We start from the raw sequence: 21,465 nt of genomic DNA on the forward strand, positions 1-21,465 counted from the left end.
CAGTTTCATGGTTCTGCTTTTTGTGGAGTGTTTTGCTACTCTTAAAAGGAAAATCTAATACAGACCCTCCATCTTTGCTTACTCGTGTGTCTATGACAGCATCAACACACACCACTGGCTATGCAGTGTTTCCACAAACTGCATTTGGGTATTTAGTGCTTTTAAGCCTGCAATTAAAATGGACACCATGTAGAATAATGTGGCTTTACAAAGACTCACAAACAGCCCTGATTTAACAAGGGACATGACAAGTCATTTTAGAATCTTTTAAATACAATATTTAGGCCTACCCCCCCTCTTCCCCGCTGACCTAACTTGACTCAACTCACTCTGAAGCAGAATTTAAATCATTACAAAAATATGAACTTTAAATCTCACCTCTGAAAAGACACAGCTGGCTATAAAAGACCTTAAAATAGTACAAAAAGCTCTAGTCATTCAAATGACTGTAAAACACAGTAGGACAGACTTTGTATTTACAAAACATATTCTAACATTTGCAAAATGTGTTTTTTCATGCGGACTTTTCTAAGCTGTGTGCTTTTAGCGCTGGAGTCACAGAGAATTTAGAATGAAGTGTGCACAGGAAAAGTAAAATCCCTGACAAGGCACAACCTCCTCCTGTTTCCTCTCTCAGCCAGAGTCCCAGCGAGGTTTTCCATGGCAGTCCCTGGCTCACAGAGGGGAGTGAGGGGTGCAAAATGTGGAATCCAGACAGGACTGGAGTGAGGGGTGTGGGTGAGGGATGGGGAATTTTGAGACAACTCTTAAATCCCTTATTCTCTTACTGGCTTGTTTTGCAATGTTAAAATGAGGAAGTTGTTCAGCTGCTTTGGGTGGAATTAGTTCTTTTGAACGAGCTTCATTGACTCTATTTATTACTTATATAAAAGTGTTGTAATCACTTAAACAATTCCTAAATGTATTATTCACAGAACATAAGTATTTCAGCATTACAACCCTAAAAGCCCATCAGCAGCAGAAGGCACAGTTCTATCTTCAGTTGGAACCTTAGAAGAGTGAACTGTGAATTAAGATTCAGGAGGTACCAGGGGTGACACAGACACACCACCCTTCAGCATCCCCACTGGCCTCCCTGCTGGCAGCCCTTACAGAGGCCAAGCACTGGCACAGCCTGGGCAGGGCATCTTCCTCCCCAGCCCCATCCCTCTCTCGCACAGCTCTCTGTGCTCCCAGGCTGTGCCACAGCCCTCACCACAAACCATCCTTCAGCTGAGGCTGGAGAGAGCCTCTGAGCTGAATTACCCTGGACAGGACTGCTCCATTTCAATTCCTGCCACGTTCTCTGGAAACCTTAACTCCAGCCCCACCTTCCCTCTGGGGATGGGGGCAAGGAGTACAACAAAAGAAAGAAAGATTCTACCCACTGAGGTCATGAAGCAAGTACCAAATGTGCAGCGAGCTCTACCTGTGCAGGGAGCATGGAACAAAGACCAGGAGGTGGGGAAGAACTTCATCTCAGTGGGCATTAATTCTGAAATTCCACTGACACTGGTTTATGGGTTTTTTTTTTTTGTTTATTACACTGAAAAGAAAGTATCACACAGCTATGAATAACAACTCATTTTTGCACCACCAGTGGGTGGACTCCCCATCTCCTGCACTCAGTCACAGCCAGGCAGCAGGGAATCCAAGGGAAGGAAAAGCCAACCTAAAGAGCCCAAGGTATCCACTGAAGTTCCAAAAAATGTCCAAAATCCACTGGATGACTAAAAGCCATGATTCCAGTGGAAAACAAGCACATCTTCACCATCTCTTTGTCTGCAGAGGGCAGTGTCTCATGTTAGCATCTCAAATGGATGAAAACCTAAACCTAAATTACTCATTAACAGGCTACAAATTTCCTCTTCTACATGAAAGAAGCATTTAAAGAGTCTCAGGAGAAGAACTGAACTAAAAAAGACACTAAAAGCCATGGGTATAATTGCTGCTGTGGGAAAGACAAGAAGGGGTCTAAAATGGTATTTCTCTTCCCCAAATATTCCCACATCAACATTTGTTAAGTCCCAGCTGGGGCTTCTGGCCGCCCAATATCCAAGCCTGTTATTTTGCAAAAAGACATAAACCCAGCAAGCCTCTTAGAATGTCTAAAGAAGTACTAAATTATGTACAGCACCCTTCAGATTGCAGTCTAGGTTCAAATATATTTCTAAAACTTAGTGGCCATCAGTCACAGCCCACAGATCTGGGAGTAAATGTGTAATCCAAAGCTGTGCTGGGAAGTGGAGGCATGAGGCAGCTCCAGGGGAACAATCCTGGGCTGGCTCACCTATTGCTCTGATACCTGCAGCTGGCAACTGTGTGATTCCAGAGTGCTGGAGACAATTCCAGGATTTCCATTTGTTCTGCATGACTATAATTAGAGCTTCTGGATCGTGGCTCACACTGACAACAGCAGCAAAGGCTTCAAGGTGGGAGAGACCCAGATCAGATGGGCCAGGAGAAAGTCTGCAGAGAACACTCACAGGTTCTGTGAAAGGGAGGTGTGTTCCTACATTACCTACCCCGTATCAGGTGCTTATTTATCCATACACAGTCTAGAAACACCATAAGCATATGTGAAACACAGCTTTTATCACACAACAGCACTTTAACTCCACTTCCTGTCCTCAGCAGCAAATTATTAATTCGCCACAAAAAAGGGGTGTCTGAGCACAGCAACTGGTACATTACACACAAGTTAATAGTATGTTGACTACTAAATATAGCCACTCCTGCTTTTCTTCTGCATTTTGCTGCCTAAGAGATTTTTGCAGCATCTTGCACACACTGTGCCCTGCCTGGATGGGGACGCTCAGAAGCAGTGGCAGGTGCAGAGCTTTCCAAGCAGCGCTTTTCCCTCACGCCATCCCACCCACGTTCAGCTCCAGCCTGTGGAACTGCACTTTGCTGCTCGGGAGGAACGCACACGCACAGGAAGCCCAGGGAACACACTGCCAACAAGCAGATGAGAACATTAAAAAAGATCTGAGATGCTAATAAACCGTGCCAGAATTACACACTGCATCTAAATACAGGCTTTGAGGGAACACCACTGGAGTACTTCTGCAGATAAGCATTTCCCTCATTTTAATTAAGGAAGACAAGTTCCCTCCTTTGAATGAGCTCACTTCCATTGGAGAGACCTGTTTTACTAACACATCTTATGATTTTTCAGTTTCTTTGCTTAAAGATAACAGAGTAGGGAAGAAAAAAACCTTAATGCCTACATAATTTACATTTGGGTCACTGACTTTCTTGCTTGTGGCTCCAAACATCAAGCCTTTAAAAAACCCCACAAGCCCCACACTGCTCTGCAGCAGAACTTCCTCATGTTACCTACATTCATTTTTATCAGCACAAACTGCATATATTCAGTGGAGTTACAGTCAAAAGGTATCCCAAGGGGGGAAAAAAAAACTTTGACTAACATCACAGTCAAAAAATGCAACTTTTTAAAAGCTGTCTGGGCACAACCCTGAGGAAGGTGCTTGAGGGGACCCTGCTTGAGCAGAGGTGGGACTGGGTGGCCTCAGTGGTCCCTTCCAACCAGACCCCTTCTGTCTGATCCAGTGATTACTGGTTTCTAAGAAAGCATGCAGGGAAACTGCTGTACATTTACAGAGACAGACCTAACTCTGCAGAGAAAAATCTGTTTCACCTTTCTGCATTATGGTGCCTTGTGGTGTGCACGTCAGGAATAAATGTGAAACAGTTCAGAACTTAAAAAAACCCCGTTGTTTAAACATGGATATTACAACCTGATTCACCCTGTAAACCATGTATGTATAAAAGCAGCATGTGCTTGTACAGATTCTGGTAATTACAGAGGTTTGTTTCAAAAAAACACCGTGTTTCACACAATACAAACACGGTAATTGTCACATTATCTCACAATCTACATTGTGATTTCAATTATGCACAACAAAGGCACTGCTCGTGAGAACTGAACTGAGAAAGTAAATCACACCCCACATAATAATAGTAACAAACCTGTGTTCATTAGTGTTTGTTTGTTTTTAAAAGGTATTTGTCCAACTACTACAAACATCTCTTGCAGACTGGTGAAAAAGAAAAATGCACTGGGTGCGGCATCAACCTTCCATTTGTAAGACTTGACTTGAGGGAAATCAGTTTCATATTCTTCAGTGCCACGTGACTTTATCAGAAAACCACAGTGCACAATTTTGGCATAATTAGCAGGACCTTCTGAAATACAGCCCAGAAGAAAGGTCTGAGGGAAACAAACACATTTCACATCATTAGGGAAAGTTACAGCTGAAATGGAGGTACCAGCCTCTGCACACAACAGCAGAAATCCCACCTATTTTTAGTTCACAATTCCAATAAGAAAACAGTTGGGAGTCTAACGAAATTATCTTGGTGACAAATTTAACGGACTGAACACTAAAGTTACTATTTTTAAGTAGAGTTCCTAATTATCCTTCAAAACAAGAAGCAATTAAACAGCAGTGGAGCTCCAGCTTCCCAAGCGTCTGCAAGGCTCAGCTCCAATCAGATTGAAACTGGGAAGTGGCTCAACACCTTTCTGATCCTAAAAGTTGGCTGAGGGCCAGGCTTGGGGTTTGGTTGGGGTTTTTTTAGTCTAATGAAAGCAGCTCTGCTTTGACCTGTCCAGTCCTGCCTCGTGCTGTTTTTGCTACCTGAGCTCAATTCACAGCATGCCTGAGGAGGGAGATGGAGCAGGGATGTTCTGGAGGGAGCTGGGGCTGACACCACTCACCCCTGAATGGTAACACACTGCTGCGTGACAGAGCAGCTCAGCTCTGGGGACAGAGCTGCACGGGAGAGAGCTCCAGCAGCAATGGAGAAGGGCCAAGGATCCCACCTAGCAAAGAGCTCTGAGAGAGCACACAGGAATTCTGGTATGTTCAAATTTACTGAAACAGCCACATTAATCACAATAAAGCAAGTTATAGTCTGACATGTTCTTCTCCAAAAAGCTTTTTAAAACTGGCCATTTTAATTAGTGTTTCCCTTGGTAACTGTTCCACTGTGCCACTAATGAGTCTGTTGTACTTGTAACCTCACACAAGGCTATTCCACACTTCATACACACCACACACCTAATTTATGAATCAAATTTTGAACAGCAGAGGTAGAGAATTAGAGTTAGCATTGAAAATACACAGATAACATACTAGTATCTGCAGTTTAATGAGACATGGTAAGATCCCAGAGTCTGGAATGCCCATCTGGGGACTATATCATGATAAAACAGGAGATTTCTAAACCTGTCCTCTCACCCCTTCCACCAAACCACTCAATGGTGAGATTCAATATCAAGAATCTTGATGACAAGACCTTGATCAAGATTCTTGATGACATCACAATACTTCTTGGCATTGGGACCATGAAAGATTGATCATCCTTCATTCATATGACTTTACTTGAAGCTCCACACTATCCAAAATCACCCAAGGGTTTTTGCAGATGTGAGCTGTAATAATCCTCTTGAAGAAGAGCTGTATCAAAGCATCAGTTTACAAACTGTTTCAGCCAAGCCCTGTCTGGGGTAACAAACTGTGTGTATCCTAAAGCAGTGTCCCACCCTGGGACAGAGGGGAACAAGGAATTCTCCACAATAAACAAGGAGAAGCCATTCCAAGCCAGGGAAGAAAAGGAGTCTGCACACCTTAACTGCAAACTCTGCTCTTCTTCATGGCACACACAGGGATGTTAGGGAGAGCTAAAGAAAACACCAAAATAAACAATCAGGAGGCTCAGCTTGATGAAAGAATATCCAGAGAACAGCCACACTTTATGAAGCTGTGCAAGAAAATTGTCTTGCCAGACACAAAGCTTCACAGTCCCTTCACACACCCCCTGATCTTGTAACATCATAACTGTGTAATTAAAGTCCCTCTTAGATACCCTAACAGCAGAAGTGGTGAGCAGTGAGGTCCTCAGAAAATCTGCAAGTATTACCAACACTGGCAATGAACAAACAAGGCAGTTTAACAGTTGTGGGGGTTTTGTATGTATATTCCTATTTTCATTTATAAAAATCACTTAGGGTTCAGAAGGACCTTTTTTTCCAAAAACACAAATCTCCAGCCGAGACCCCACAGCAGACCTGGCCACCTGACCTGGGCCGGCTCCTTCCCTCCCCCAGCTGCAGGAGGCTTCCTAAAAATAATCCTTTGCCAGCTTTTCCTGGGGCTGCAGTTCACATGAGCCCTCTGGGGGAAGGGGAACCTTGCAGAGCACCCAAGGCACTCACTGAAAATTTACTGGGCAGCCAACACATTTCAAGTGGAAATTATCACCCAAACCCCTCACTTCCATAATGAACACATTACAATTTAGCTTTATTGGTGCATATCCTTCTCAGAGACTTAATTAGTGCACCACAATACAAATATAGTTAACAGAGATTTATATTTAACTACAACAACTTATTTTAACACGTTTCAGCTGCAAAATCAATGTATAATATACTACAGAGTAATCAGTTCAAAATCACAAAACCTATCAATGACATCCTGCTATGAAATTACTCTTAATCACATGTAAAATTAGCTTATTTAGAACTTAGTCACATACTAAAAATACTGCATTTAAAGTTACTTAAACTCAGCTTCAGTTTGAGAACTTCTTCACCTACTATGAGCTTCATCTACTTTTTAATTTCCAGCCTGCCCCTCCTGAAGTCAGGATTTTATGACCATGTTCTCTGCATGCAAGCACATGGTCTCAATAAACTTTTGAGCCTGCTGGTAAATTTATACCAAATGTCCTCCAGACATCTTTGTCAGGGGTCTCTAAAACAGTAACTTCAGCAATACCTGTGATTGCAGGCAAGCACCCAGACAAAAGAAATTTAAACTGAAGTCCCCAGTGAAGGAAAGGCTTTGGCATATCACCCAACAGTGGAGTTCACAGAAGAGGAAAAAGAAAGGGGAGAATGTGCAATGAGCAGTATCCAGTGCTGCCTCTCCCCAGGAGTGGCAGTGATGGATCTGCAGAGTTTCAGCCCAGGGAATAACTGGGAATCAAACTTTCACTGCTTTCACACTGTACCAGCAAATGTACGGCCCCATTCCATCCTTGGATCAGGAATTCTCTGTTGCCTTCCATCTTTCGAAACATGGTTGCTTTTACTTTCTTTTTAAAAGCAATTTTAATGAGGTTTTACCATAGCTTTTTAGGTCTTATGTTTGATAAAAGTATTCTCCTAATTGTCATCCTGTAATCTTGAGATGTTCCCTTTCTGCAGCAATGCAGCTGAGCCACGAGAGCTCTCATAAACCCTCTGTGCTCCAAAAGCTGTGTCTGCTCATGGGGAGCACCACAAACAGCAGCTCCCAAGGTCAGGAAAAAAGCTCCAGCACCCACTCACCCAACGCGCCCAGGTGAATGAACTGCAAAATCCTAAAAATCCTGGTCCCACCTGCTTCAGGAGCGTGGCTATCAGGATGCACATCATTCCTGCAGCCCCGTCCTGCTGCAGCTGCATTTTCTGTGCCTTCCACAGCAGCAGCAGCCAGAGCAGGGGGTGCCCTGCCAGCCCCCCAGCCCTGCACCATCCCACAGCAGCTCCCCAAGCCCAGAACCCACCCCGGAGCGATGCTCCAGCCTCACACGGGCCAGGCTGAAGTGATGCAACCAATGCCACGCTCTCCCTTGTTTCCTCGAGGGTTTATTTATAGCTTGCCCTGTATTTTGTGCCTGCAGATCTTCCTGCTGGCAGGAGGGATTCCCAGGAAAGGCTGCTCAGCCCCTGTGGAAAGCTTTTATTCCGCTTGTTTCTGTCTCACACTGAATTGTTTGTTTGAATCACAGCTCAAAACTAACCTCGTTTGGGGCTTTCTGTGTTTGCACAAAGGGACCTTGCAAGAGCCTGGATGGGGAGTGAAAATTCATTCTCAGAACTACTGTGAGTTGTAAGAGTTGCTTGGATTGATTCTCACCATTTGACAGCCACAGCAATCCAACGCTGCTATTTCATTAAGTCCAATACTCACAAGTCAAGATGTCATTTGCTCTCCTTTATAACAAGCTTATGGGAATTTTATGGTAAAACTGAGCATATTTTTTGTATTAATGGTTAAAACTTAAGAATACAGAAGTCTAGTACACCCAGGGTGCATGACAAACTTAGAGAAGTTACAGTCACAATTCCTCCTCTCATTTAACTTCTCACCCTAATTCATTTTTGACATTCATTCATTCCCAATTTATTTTTGACATTCATTTATTCCCAGTTCAGACTGACCACTACCTGTCTGCACAAAAACCAGAGGACTGAAGGATTACTGTGTACACAACTATTTAGTATTTCACTCATTCTAATTCTCTCAAAACATTTGAGCAATGCAGTTACAGAAGTTTCACCTGCAGTAAACTTTTACTTTTAGGGTGAATTTGCTGCACTTTCCTTACCAGAAAAAAAGGCATATTCTCTGCCTGGTGAAAATATGATTAAAAATACAAAAAGCCCCAAAGAATATAATTGCAAGATCCATGTACAGCAAAGCCAAACCCAAGGAATTGGAGCTTTCAGCATATTCACAGCATCTCCTCCAAAAGCCTCACTGGACAAAATATATTTTTTCATACATTTCTACCACATTCACTCACATGCCACAACGAAAACTTTTGAGGATGGAAAAAACTACAGTGGGAAGGCATGAGGAACCTGTTGCTATTAAAATGCAGAAATTAGTGAGAGTTTAATTAACCAACGGCTTTGGCTTATATTCCATCTCCTGCTACGTTGCATTGCAACCCTTTCCCATCACCCACAAAAAAAATATATTCCACTGCATTTGCATTTGTAGGTTTGCAGAGAACAGAACCACAAGAAACAAAGCAGAAGCCTGAACAGGTACCAGAAATATGTTGACTTAGAAGTCCAGACACTACTGAGCCAAACAGACTTGAAAGCAATTACAAAAATATGCACCTGACATTTATTTTAAAAAAAGTTCAAGATTACATTCTCTTTTGGAAATAGAAATCCCTGGGATTAGACATATTTTGTCACATTTATCTGTATGTTTAAAATCACTTGGTGATGCAAGTATAATACTCTTACCGAACAACAGAGTTTGCCATTTTCACCACAAGTAACAAGGAATCCATTCTTCTCTTTACTGAATTATTTTTAACTCTGTTAATTAACATTATGGGTATAGGCCACCCATCAAGACATTTGGCTAAAGAAGTTTGTCTGCAGAATTCTGGACTGTAGCCAAATACTTTTAGTACAGAATTATCTTCTGAAGATGCATCACTTAGGTTTATGCAGCAGTACTTACTTCTACATTTCCATTCTTTGGTAATAACAACTTTGGTTTCAAAGCTGGCTAATAAAGTAAAATATTAATAGAGATACATCCTGAGCAAACTACACCCTGGACTCCACTCCAGCATTCTCCTCCAGAGAACTAAAATGTCAGTAAGTTTGGTATCCAACCCTGCCTTCGTTACACTCTCCTGATGTTCCTCCAACATTCAAAATTAAACTCCTCAGTTACAGGAACACAGCAATCCACTCACCAAATCATGTGGGTATCTGCTTCTGATCTCAGAAAAAATTCCTATTTTTAAGACAAATTTTATTTAAATAAAATGCTAACATTCATGCCAAACTTTGCAAAATACTCTTGATCCAGTGCAAGCCTAACCTGAACAAATGGGCATGTGAATTTTGTGTGAAACAAAGAAATAGCTGTTGTGAGAGCAAATCCATTCACACGTGAAAGCAAATATAAAACATCCATTTCCACTGAATCAGGCATCCATGAACACCAGAGCTTATCCTTAACCCTTGCAGGCATTACCAAGTGATGCATTTAAAAGAAAAGGCAAAGTCTGAGTATTTGGACACAGAACTCTGTCAGGAAATTGGGGAAGAAGTTCCAACCCAGCTTTTTTGTGCTCTTACAAGCAGGTCTGCCCTGCCTCCAGCTGAAGGCAAACCCTCAGTATTTCCAGCCAGGCAGGGAAAGGAAGCTGCATCTGCAGCCAAAGGCCAGAAAGGAACTGGCACATTCACAGATGTGTGGAACAGAGGAGAAAGAAAAGCAGCAGATGAATGGAGGCAATGAATCCAGGGGGCTGGAAGTAAAAGTGGAGGCAGAAATCAGATTTAACTGTTTGAGTCAAACCTCTTGGCAATAACTCAGGATGATGCAATGGGCATCACACAGACCTCAAAAGGCTGTGGTATGACTTCTGCAGTTATTCTCATTTTGGAGTTGTAAAGGTCTTTCTGCCATTATGGCCCATCAACTTTGTACCTTCTTTATTGCAGCACCTAATTCCTACCACTCAAGCAACCTATTCCAGGTCACCTTTTGGTTTATCTTGCTTTATACTGGGATGTAATTTATTTTAAAGACAGAGGAGTTTATCTGGGGTTGAATGTAGCTTGAAATTATGAATTTATGATTAGCTGTGACGAGTGGGAACATGTGCTGAATTCATAATCCATTTATTGGCTAAATTTAGGTAATCTGGTTTTCAGAGCACTTGCCAGCAGGCACACCCCTGCTACTGACAGTCAGCAAGAGAGGGCACACACGTGGAGGAGTTGGGATATTTCAGCTATTATATATTTGACTTGTGCTGTTGGTAGTGACTTCACTGAAGTCATGCAAAGACAGGAGTTATTGTGCTCCCTGTCACACATCTAATACCCCATTGGACTGCAGAAAATGCATAGCCTGGGCTGTATTTCTTTAATTGAAATTTAACCTTGTTTAAAACATGATCTTCTATTCCCTCAAGCTGAAGATGAGCAGAGAAAAGACCCTAATTCAGTTATCTCTAAGCACTCTGGAATAGAATAATGTGGATTTTGTAATCAAGACCAAAAATCAGGAGTTAGATGACCTGGGTCTACTCTTTGGATTGCCAAGGAATTCACACAGCAGTAGGCTGTGCCAGTTTTATTCCAGTGAAAGGGGACATGAATATTATTCTTCCTCATGGGAATGTTTAACAATGTCATTGTCACTGTCCGTAAGAAGCTCGTGTATGCCAGGAATAGGGGCCAGGGAAATTCCTGTCCTGCTGAATGTGAGCACTCAGAGAAGATGGAGACAAGAGAAACCACTCTGTCAAAACCACATTGAATGGAAAGTAAAAGAAAAAAAAGTAATAAATAATATGGATAAGAAATTAGAGTAACAGTAGTACCCCTGATAAATCAGGCACTGTTTAAAAAGGTGAGACTTTGAGCAAACACACTTTACTACATGTTCCATGAAAGGAACTTTGTCACGAAGAGAAATCAACATGGAAGAAAATCATTAAGTGCACAGATTGGGGCTCTTAACTGCTCTCTGCAAGTCTGCAAATCCAGAAATAAAACACACCATAAATCTTAATAAAAATATAAAGAATTCCCAACATCAGAAATTAAAAAGCCTGTGCGTCCACACGTGCTGATCCTTCAGCAGCCCTGCACAGCAGTCGGCTAATAGCTGCACTCCCTGCCTTTCTTTGATAAGTATTTTAAAAACAAACATCTTAAAAAATACTCCTCATAAAACCCTTCTGGAGGAGCCTGGCACAGTTTCAAGGTATCAGAGAGGCTGTGCTGGTGCTGGAGCTCCAGAAACGTGAGCGTGCACCTCCAGAGCTGCTCCTGGCCCGAAATGGCAGCGCAGAGAGGAGCAGAGGCAGGAGGGAGGCAGGAAATCGCGTGAGAAGGCTCCTGGTGCTGCTCCCAGCCCTTCCTGCCATGGCAGCTCCGACAGGGCTGCACTCTCTGCCTGCTCTGGGCTTCCTCTGCCACCCCAGGCACGGCCAGGAAGCGCCGGCGAGGGGATTCGCAGGGAGAGCGCGGCCTAACACGAGGCACAAAATGAAATGAGCAGCCAAGGCTAAAGCAAAAATTCAGGGAGCTGTGGCACAGGCTGATATGAGCTACTCTAGAAAAGCACCAGGAGGTTCATGCAGTACCCAGGCTTTGCTCCTAAGCTGCTGAATATTTGGCCCAAACACTCCTGACACCAGTGCAGGAGCTCCTCTCCTGCGCTGCCATTTCTGCAGGCTCTGGGTAAGGCCAGGAGAGCGTGGGTACCCTCCATGTCCTCATGCCACAAACAGAACATTCCAGGGGACAGATCCTGCTGGCTCTGACTGCTCTGCTGGGTATTTGTGAGGCTTTAAAGCAGAGCTGCTCAAATGAAACCTGAGGTAGAAGCATTGGCAACAGCAGTGCTTCAAAGAGATCCTGTTTGTTTGTATTTGACAGAAGGCAGATTTAACAAACGGGCTTTGGCACATCACAGTGGAAATGGCTCCTAGATTTTTAGTAATAATATATTCTAAATAAAATGTGACCCTGTGCCTCCAGGGAAGACACATGAAGGATGGTAAATAATGTAACATCATTTGGGATTTTCTGTATTCCAGACACTGCTGTGTTATTCTGTTTATTATTAGCCAAGAGCAGGATTACAAGGCAGCTTCACACAAACACTCTGTGTACATCCCTGCAAGAGCAATGAAATTTGCTCTCCTCACACATAAAGCTCCCTCCTCACTGCTGAAATACAAACTGGTGACAATGTCACAGCCCGTGTTGTTCTAAATGCAGAATAGAAACTGATTTCTTAGTAAGGCCAGTTAAGAAAAGGGAAACAAGCTTTCTTTCCTTTCTCTGCCTCTCAAGACTGTAAAATATGCCTGGGCAGGAAGTACAGTAAAGCTCATGATGAGCAGAGGCAGCTACTCTTTCAAAATGAGCAGGGCTCCTCCAAAGTGACATTTTCATTCAGCCAGTGAGCTTGAGGGTGCAGGATAGCAGAAGGGCTCTCCAGCAGATGAGGTTACTGGCCTGCCCTCCCAGCTCCATACCTCCAAAAATCACACCTGAAGGAAATGGAAAGCCAGGATGGTACAGCCTTTGCTAAAGCTGTTTTTTCTCAGCCAATACAACCAGAGACTCAACATTTTGCCATTAAAAAACTCCTACTATGCATATTCTGTTATTAAAAACACCACCACTGCATGGTCAAAAATGCAAGAAAGGACAAGAACTGTCAAAATTAACAATTAAAAATTTCCTTCTGTAAGACTATAGTGTCATATATGTTACTATCATATTGAATAAATATTAGAATTATTAAATATTTTTAGAAGGAGACAGCAATTTTTATTTTATTATCTTTAGGAGAAAAACAAATCTAATTTGTCAACAATGTTCAAAGTTTATTTCTGGCTCAACAGCCCATGATGTAGAATGAAGTGTTCCACTAGATGGAGCAGGATGGTAAAGCCATCATGAGGGCCACCTCCCCTGCTGATCCATGGAAAAGTCAATGTCCAGGGATGATAAGAATTTCAGCTTTCTTCTGTGCATTCAGGGCAGAAAAAGGGCAACACAAAACCCTCTTAGTGCTCAACAATTTCCTCCTTCCCAGCACAGAAGCTGTTAACAAACAGCGACGAGAAACAACCCAGCTCTCCCTCACTTCTATCAGCTTTACACTAGAAACACAAAAGTTACTGGGTGCTTGTCTGAAAATGAAAATCTTTGTACTTTTTTATTTTGTAGCAAGTGAACTTGCAAAAAGCTCCATGCCAAATGATCAAACATTAGTCACCTAATGCAAAAGACATCGTTACACATCAAACAAATTCACTCTGGAAACAATGGCAAAACTTCAAAGAGGCTCCTGCAAACCTGGAGCTGTGCAAGGCACAGTAAAATTATCTCTCTTGTCTCTTTCAAACAGAGCTAATTGTTGATTTACCTTTAAGTCTTCCTAAACAAACAAACAAAAGAAGAACCTTACAGATTTTATTTCATCAGATGTTTTTTAAGAGATTCAGTATTAGACAAACTGCAGTTGCCATCGCCGTGTGAAACAAGAAACCTTCATTTTCTTGACCATTAAACCTTATTTCAGCCTCTCCAAAAGAAGCAGAGAAAATATAAACAAACAAAGAACAGTTTTAACTGTTAATATTTCAAATTTAAGTCGTGCAATTCTTGAGTATGCACAACAAAAGTACCAGGAACGGTCACAATTAACTCGAGCACCTTGCCATAAACAATCCTGAGCCACAGTATATTGCTGGATGTGATAAATAACTGCAAACATGCAGCAGACTCTCAAGACAACACTAATTATCCCAGCAGTATAAATACCAGAAGAGAATGACTCTTTCTCAGATATGTGCATGAAGGCACACAAGCAGAACTCTGGTGACTGATCACAGGCTGCTCCCCAGGACTGTCACTCCCATCTCTTTGTTTCCAGGTAAGTAACTGCACTAGAAACCAAAGTGACAAGCAGGATTATTTCCCACCAACATCCTCTCCAACTTACTGCAACTGTGCAGCGCCTGAAGCTGACTTCTGGAGAGGATGGGCCAGGTGGAGAGGCAGGAAATTTGGCCTTGCAGACAATAAAACTGATTCCTCACTAAGGGGTCTTATTAAAACCTTTTGAAAGCACGTGTAGATGCAGATATTGATGTAGGCATTTCAATGTAGATATTGTCTAGCTGAACACCAGTTTGTGCACCTCTCTGAACAGCTGATTACCAGGAATTCATTATGCACCTCACACCCCTTTTCCAGGGGCCAGGGCCAGCAGCAGTACACCAAACCCGCCCCAGCCCCAGCAATACTCACTACTGGGCACAGTCAATCAGCTGGTACTCGTTGGATCTCTCGTAGCAGGCTTTCACACCTTCATCCTGCCACAGGGTTTTTGTGTGTTCATAAAACTCCTGAAATGGGAAAACAGGGTTATGGGAATGGGTTACAGATGAAGAGAGTCAGCAAACAGTAATGAATAATTTCATTTTACAATGAGCAAGAAATGGAGCAGATTTAACAAAAATCTCTAACCATGCTTTAGAACCTCACTACAAGTTCAGTTGGCTTTCTAAGTTTGACTTCCACACTCTGTAACACTTAAAGAACTGCTTCTTAATCCCTGATTGAATCCAACCATCTACTGCAAAAAGGGTTAATGTCTCATTAATGTCAATTTCATTGGCAATTTAATAATCAATGCTATTTGGTAACATTTGTTCTTTAACTCACAGTGTCACTATATCTTACATTTATGTGGCTTTGGGATTTTTTTTCTTCAATGAAACACTACTTCTCTATAATTCCTACATGAATGATAATGATAATTAAGTTTTACATGACTTTGCAAGCAAGTGAGGATCTTCAGGGACTGTACAGACATCAGTATCTTACTTAACTCTGCACCACTTTCGTAAACTTATTCTTTTACAGTGTAAAAAGACATTGAACTACAGAAGAAAGACAGTGATACAAGGCTAGATCATGTTTTGTCTCAGCCTTAAAAACTGTAAGCCAAGATATGAAAGCAGACAGTCAAAAACGCAATGCTTCAGTTTTGCTGAACCTGTAACACAAGCTAACAACACAAGCAAAAGCCCTTTTCATTCTGCAGATGAAAGATGCACTTTGGCTCCATCAGTGCGTGTGCAACACGGGATTGACCTCCTGGCCATCAGTCCAAGAGCTCTGAACAGACTCAGAAAGAATAGCAGCAGCCTGGTGACTGAAACACACACACAGACACCACTGTAGGCATTCCTCTCATCAACAGCCATGGCTGCTCCTTGGCTATCTCGCAGAGCTTTGAAGTGTTTTGGGTTAAATACTTTCATTCTGGTTTTAAGCAGCAAATAATTAATTTTTTTTCATCCAGACCAGTGAAAGACCTTTAAAATAGTTGTTGTATTTATTCTGTGTCTCCCCACCCTTTTTCTTTACAGAAGAAAAGATTTTTCTTCTTAAAGAAGAAAAATGTGTTATTTTTGCTGCTTCAAGGTTCCTCCATCTCTTGGGATATCAGTCTCTCACATTCCTTTACTATCAATGTAGTACAAAGAAAGGGGACACATTCCAAAATTTCCCTTTGAAAAGTTTTTTTAAAAATTCCCATTCCTACCAGAATCTTAACTAACACCTGAACTTTAGCAGAATAGTAAATCCTTTTAATTGTATCTTAAAGATATGTAGAGGCATCTTACAGTAAATTTAGTGCTGCTGATTTTCAGAGCACCCTCTTCTTCACAGGTATAACATGCATGTGTGTTTTTGTGATCACACAATTACAAATACCAATGGTGGAAGCAGCACATCAGATGCAATTTGATTGTCCTTTTATTGCTATTAAGGATTCCCTAGCTGCACATACACAAAAACGAGAGCAAACAAAAAATACACATCTAAATTCTGTTCTGATTTCTTTTAAAGAGATTATGATGTCTATATATGGTACCAATGTCAGCTTGTTCCCTGCTTTTATGAACTGTTCATGAACAAAACGACCAGTTAAATTTCTTTCAGAAGTAGGTAAGAAGATTTTACTTCATTTTTAGTATTTGCAGATTGCACTGTTGACCGTTTGCTTTTGCTATTAAAGGAAATAGAAAATGAATCAAAATCTTCATTCTAGTCCTGTTTTCTGTCTCCCACTGCTGGAATTGTGCTCATTGGATACTTTAATTTTGAAGATTTATAATTTCTTGGCAGTTGGGGGACTGTCAGTCACTTTCAACTGTATCAGAGCACAGTGAGGAAAATATATTCCTAAAGGAAAAGGGAGAAGGAAGAGAAAGTGAAGCAGAGAGGAGGAAATATCTGCAATCTCACTGTATCTGCACCAAACCCATTTTGGGGAATGTTTCTATATTTGTTTTTAAAAGTAACAGTTGTTCAATATAGAACATCACATGGTTCACTCAACTTACGACTACAAAGCTGGGAAATTGAAAAATTGAATCAGCAATCGTACAAGATTTTTTTATGAAACAGCAGTTGATTCAGTGGACAAATAACTAGGCAATGATAAGTTTACAGAAAAAGCAGTAAAACATTCTTCATCACAAAAAAATATAGATATAAAGTGAAAAAAGTCATTGTTTTAATAAGAAAAGTCACAGCACAGTTAAACTGTCACAAAAACTCTTCCTCACTACTGTTTCTCACTACATCTATGACACTGTGGTGGAAAGCTGATGTAAAGCAATTATTTCAAAGACATTTCAAACTCCATAATGTCTTACATTTGGAATAGCTTCTGCAATCAGATCTTAAAATGGGGTGAAGACTAAAACCAGTTCCTGGCCCCAGCATAAACATATTGATAATAGGGTTTTGTTTACCAGAACAGTTACATTTTGTTTACAGGAGTCCTCCTTGTGTTCTAAGGGCAGTTCTCACTTCTGAGAAAATACATGAATTACAATAATGGGATAAAGATCAGTGTTTGTGCCTTGTTAAACCAAATTAGCAATAAAATATTGAAAACTGCCTTCATGCCTGTCCTGCTGATTTGAACTATAACCAGCAATACTCAAGCAATCTTCTCAGTATGGTTATTAATTGTCCATCTGGGATGGAAAAAGAATTTAATTCCACATTCTTTGAACTTCTTATTGGGATTTCAAAATCAGGATAAACAACAAGCAAAGAGCAATAGATCATTACACTAAGACACAGTGGGGTATTTTGGGATGGGTTTTTGCTGTTACTTTTGGTCTTTTTTTTCTTGCGTGTTTGTATTAATTGACTTTTAAAAAGCGAACTACATGACTTGAGATGGTCCAATATGAAGGTCTTTCATTAATACATAAGCTTTTGTCTTTAGGCCACATCAAATACATCTTCACACATGCTGGGACTGATGCAGAAGCAGCTCCCACAGCTGTGAAGAAGGAAGGTTTCACCCAAGCAGAGTCAGACCCAGCCTTGCAGAGCTCATCCCCTGCTGTATTGGAAACCTCCTTACTGTAGTGACTGATTTTGGAATTAAGACATAGTAGCTGGCTGCAAAAACCCCAGATTCTCCCTCCTCCCCAGTACACCTACACTAACCACAGCTCTGAAATAATATTTAAGAAAAGGAATAACACAAGAAATCCTCAGCATCCCATTTGAGTCATGGAATGTAGCCTGGGAGCCTGGGGCTGCTCTCAGGGAAGGCAAGAAAACCACAAGATTTGTTATGTATTTAGGTAAAACAGGGGTTTTAGAGGCCACTAGAAAAAATCAAGTTACAAAAGGGTTGGGTTGGTTTTTGTTTTTTGTTTTTTTTTTTTTTTTTTTTAGTTAAATAGGTATAATTTGTATGAGAGCTCTAAAAATAATGAGTTAGGAAACAAATTAACCAAAAGTAGCAGGAAAATTTCCTGAAAAGAAATATCCAGAAAACAAGTCCTTACGTGTCTGGTTCTTGCTTCCACTACACTGCTTGATTTACTGGCACATTCTAATATGACAGACTCTACAGTAGCACCAACAAAGGTTTTTCTTGCACCAGAAAATGGAACTCCTAACAGCTAAAATGAACAAATACTAAATAACAATTTGGTTTGAGATGACATTCCACAACCAATAGGATTTAAATGTTAGGATCCAAACGATCCAGAATATTTGCAGTCTATGATCATCTTATCCCTTCCTGCCCTACACATACTTAAAGCTGAAAAAAAAATCCAAATTATGTAATTTTCCATTAAAAAAAATAAAATGCTGCAGTGTCACAATACACACCCAAGATCCTGTTTAAAGTACAGCTGAAGCTGTGTAAAGCAACGAAAGTCAACAGAAGTGGTGACAGGATGGCACCACCAGGGAAGGTGAGGAGTGAATTCCTCCTGAGCTTCATGTCAGGATTGGAGCATTTATATTCACCACCTGAACAGACCTCACACGTCCCAAAAGGTTCACAAACCCTAAAGAGGGAGAAATCCCTGAGGAGAACACTCAAGGAAAGGAATGTCAATGTAACAGAGATCTGAGGAGAACAAACAGGGCCTGACTGAATCTGCCCAGGCTGGGCATAGCTGGAATTCCGGGCACAATCCCCAGGAACAGGCTCCACTTCTGGGAAACCATAAAAACCCCTGGGAAAATCCTCTGGGCTGGGGAAACCTGCTCTGGTCTGCGCAGATAACTGAAGGATCAAGGACCATGACTTGGTGCTGCTGAGCAAACCTCATGTCTCATGATACCATAACACCACAATGGTTAAAAAGCCACATTTATGTGAAATGTGTTTCATTATTAATGTTTTATTTATGAGGTGACACTTTCTCCACCTACTGAAAGCTTCCCAATACAATGAGTCAATAGGCAACATTTGTAAATCGCTTGCATTCACTTACAGGAATCTCTGCAGACCTCTAGAGGAAAAAAAACCCATCAGTGGAAATGTGGAAGGGATGCTTGGAAAATTGTTCTTTGTTCCAGAAAGATCTTGCTGACACAATTCTGGATTAGAAAAGGGGCAATGCAGAGTCTAATCAAGTTTAAAACCTACTTATATTGGAAAATTTCAGCAAGCTGAATAAATGGCAACAGGTAAATAGTGGTTGTGCTCAAAGTTAAACTACAGAAAGAACTTGGGGGCTGAGCACTTTGGTTGTTAAAAAAAAATAATCCCCAAGAGGCAAACTCTAGGCCTGGGAAAAAGTAAAGGAACCAAGATCTGCTTTTGAGAAGCATTCTAAAAGGATAAAATACCAGTAGAAAATGAAATAATGTAACTGGACATACTGTCTACAAGGCTTTGTTCCCTCCAGATACATAAATACTCGAGACTTAAAAAAATGTTTATGAAGCAATGTTTTATAGGCATTTGGATGTTGGCAGGGAAGAACACTGGCACAGTCCATGCCACTGTGACACCAAATGCACAGGAAACTTAGCATGGACATGCAACATTACCTTTTCTTTGTGAAATATAATATAGGTGGATCCTTCAACAGAACAGTTTATTTACTAATTCCACCAAAAGTCAATGCCATTGAAAAAAAAAACCTTACCTCCTAAAAGGTGTGTACAATCATTATACAATGTTGTGGTTAAAACTGGGATTCAATTCCTGGGCAAAGTTCACTGTCCCATGGAGCTGCACATTTCATAATAAGAGTTTTAAATAGGTCACCAACTTACAAATCTAATGATTAAAGGTCAAACCAAACCAGCTTCTAACTGTAAAACTGTCTCCTGGAGGACTTTGCTTCCCAATGTGTGCAGCTTTTAAAGGCAGCACTGAGCACTGGTGGAGAGCAGAGCTTTGCTCCCCTCCTGCTGCATTCCACAGGGCAGGCACTGCAGCGAGGCAGGGCAGCACAGAGCATTCCCACAAAACTGCACCAGCTGGGTCTCTCCTGCCAGGACAGGTAAGTGCCCAGCAAAGTGATTTATTTCTCACTTCCAGGATAGCTAAATACCCACCAAACTGATTTATTTCATTTCTCACTGCCAGGATAGGTAAGTACCCACCAAACTGATTTATTTCTCACTTCCAGGATAGGTAAGTACCCACCAAACTGATTTATTTCATTTCTCACTGCCAGGATAGGTAAGTACCCAGCAAAGTGATTTATTTCTCACTGCCATCACTGCTGACTGAACGGGTGCTCATGGAATAGAACTCATGACATCTTTTCATTCTCCCCAAGTTTGGGCAGGGATACCAGAACGTGTTAAATTTGTCAAATCAGACAGTTTAATAAGCCACTTAGTTGAATAGGGAAACATCTGCATTCCTGCTGGTGTGAACAAGTGTTAATTATTGCTTGCTATTTTAGGGCAAATACGCTGATGATATCACAAAGGAAACGCATACCTACAAATAGTTGAAGATATTCTCCAGTTACTGGCACATGTCCAGAGCTGAACACAAAACTCTTTGGGAGAGGCCCAGTGCACTCAGCACTTCCCATAACTGAGTCAGAAATATTTTCAGTCTCATTATCGATTTAGTCTCATTATCAATAGTTTTTCATGCTTGGAAAAGAAAAATTATGCTGAAATATTCTGTGTTTCTGCTTGGTAACTTCTAGGAGTACAAATTGAACTGGATGTCGCTGCAAGGACTGGCCAAGGGAAAGTGAATTCTATTTCAGAAACTTCTGTCAAGTTTGAACTCACATTATTCCCCTTTTTTAATAGTTTCAAAACACCACAGCATTTGAGGAATGTGCCAACACACAAATCCATACCCATAAGCTACTATGTGCCTTTGGCTAGGAGTCCTCCCTAACATAATATCAAACCATTTCTCTCTTATTTCTACTTTCACAAGAAGTTTAATTGCCACAGAAACTTTACCTGTTGATACCACAACACAGCTCCTCATGTTAATTAGGGAGAAAAATTCACTTTGGGTGAGAGCAGCAAGCCTGCTCCCCATATTGTCACAATTCCTCTGCAATTTAAACCAATAATCAGTGTTACACTGTTCATCAAAGTGTCATACATAGAAAGAGGCAATTCATCAATGGCTCAAACTTCCTGATAGCATAAAAGGCACAGAGAATTCTTCTACCCCACTGCAGGCTAGTTTAGAGTGGTGACAGAGGCAGTTCAACCATCAGCTATTTTTGGAGACTTCAGTCTAAGAAAGAAGGTTTAATAAAACTCGGAGAAATTTCCTCTGAGCCTTAAATCAGGGTTTGGAAAATGTCTTTTGT

At 41.3% G+C, this 21,465-nt stretch overlaps 1 protein-coding gene across 2 annotated transcripts in view; it reads right to left on the reverse strand.

Moving 5' to 3' along the window:
* The window catches only part of GNAS (GNAS complex locus), a 127,475-nt gene that overhangs the window by 18,230 nt on the left and 87,780 nt on the right, over nt 1-21,465 (reverse strand). For both annotated transcript variants that reach the window (XM_063172578.1, XM_063172579.1), the window contains exon 5: nt 14,624-14,721. In XM_063172578.1, coding sequence (XP_063028648.1) covers nt 14,624-14,721 — 98 coding nt within the window. The remainder of the gene's footprint in view (nt 1-14,623; nt 14,722-21,465) is intronic.

Source organism: Melospiza melodia, chromosome 19 (genome assembly GCF_035770615.1).
Source record: "Melospiza melodia melodia isolate bMelMel2 chromosome 19, bMelMel2.pri, whole genome shotgun sequence".
Taxonomy (NCBI): Eukaryota; Metazoa; Chordata; class Aves; order Passeriformes; family Passerellidae; genus Melospiza; species Melospiza melodia.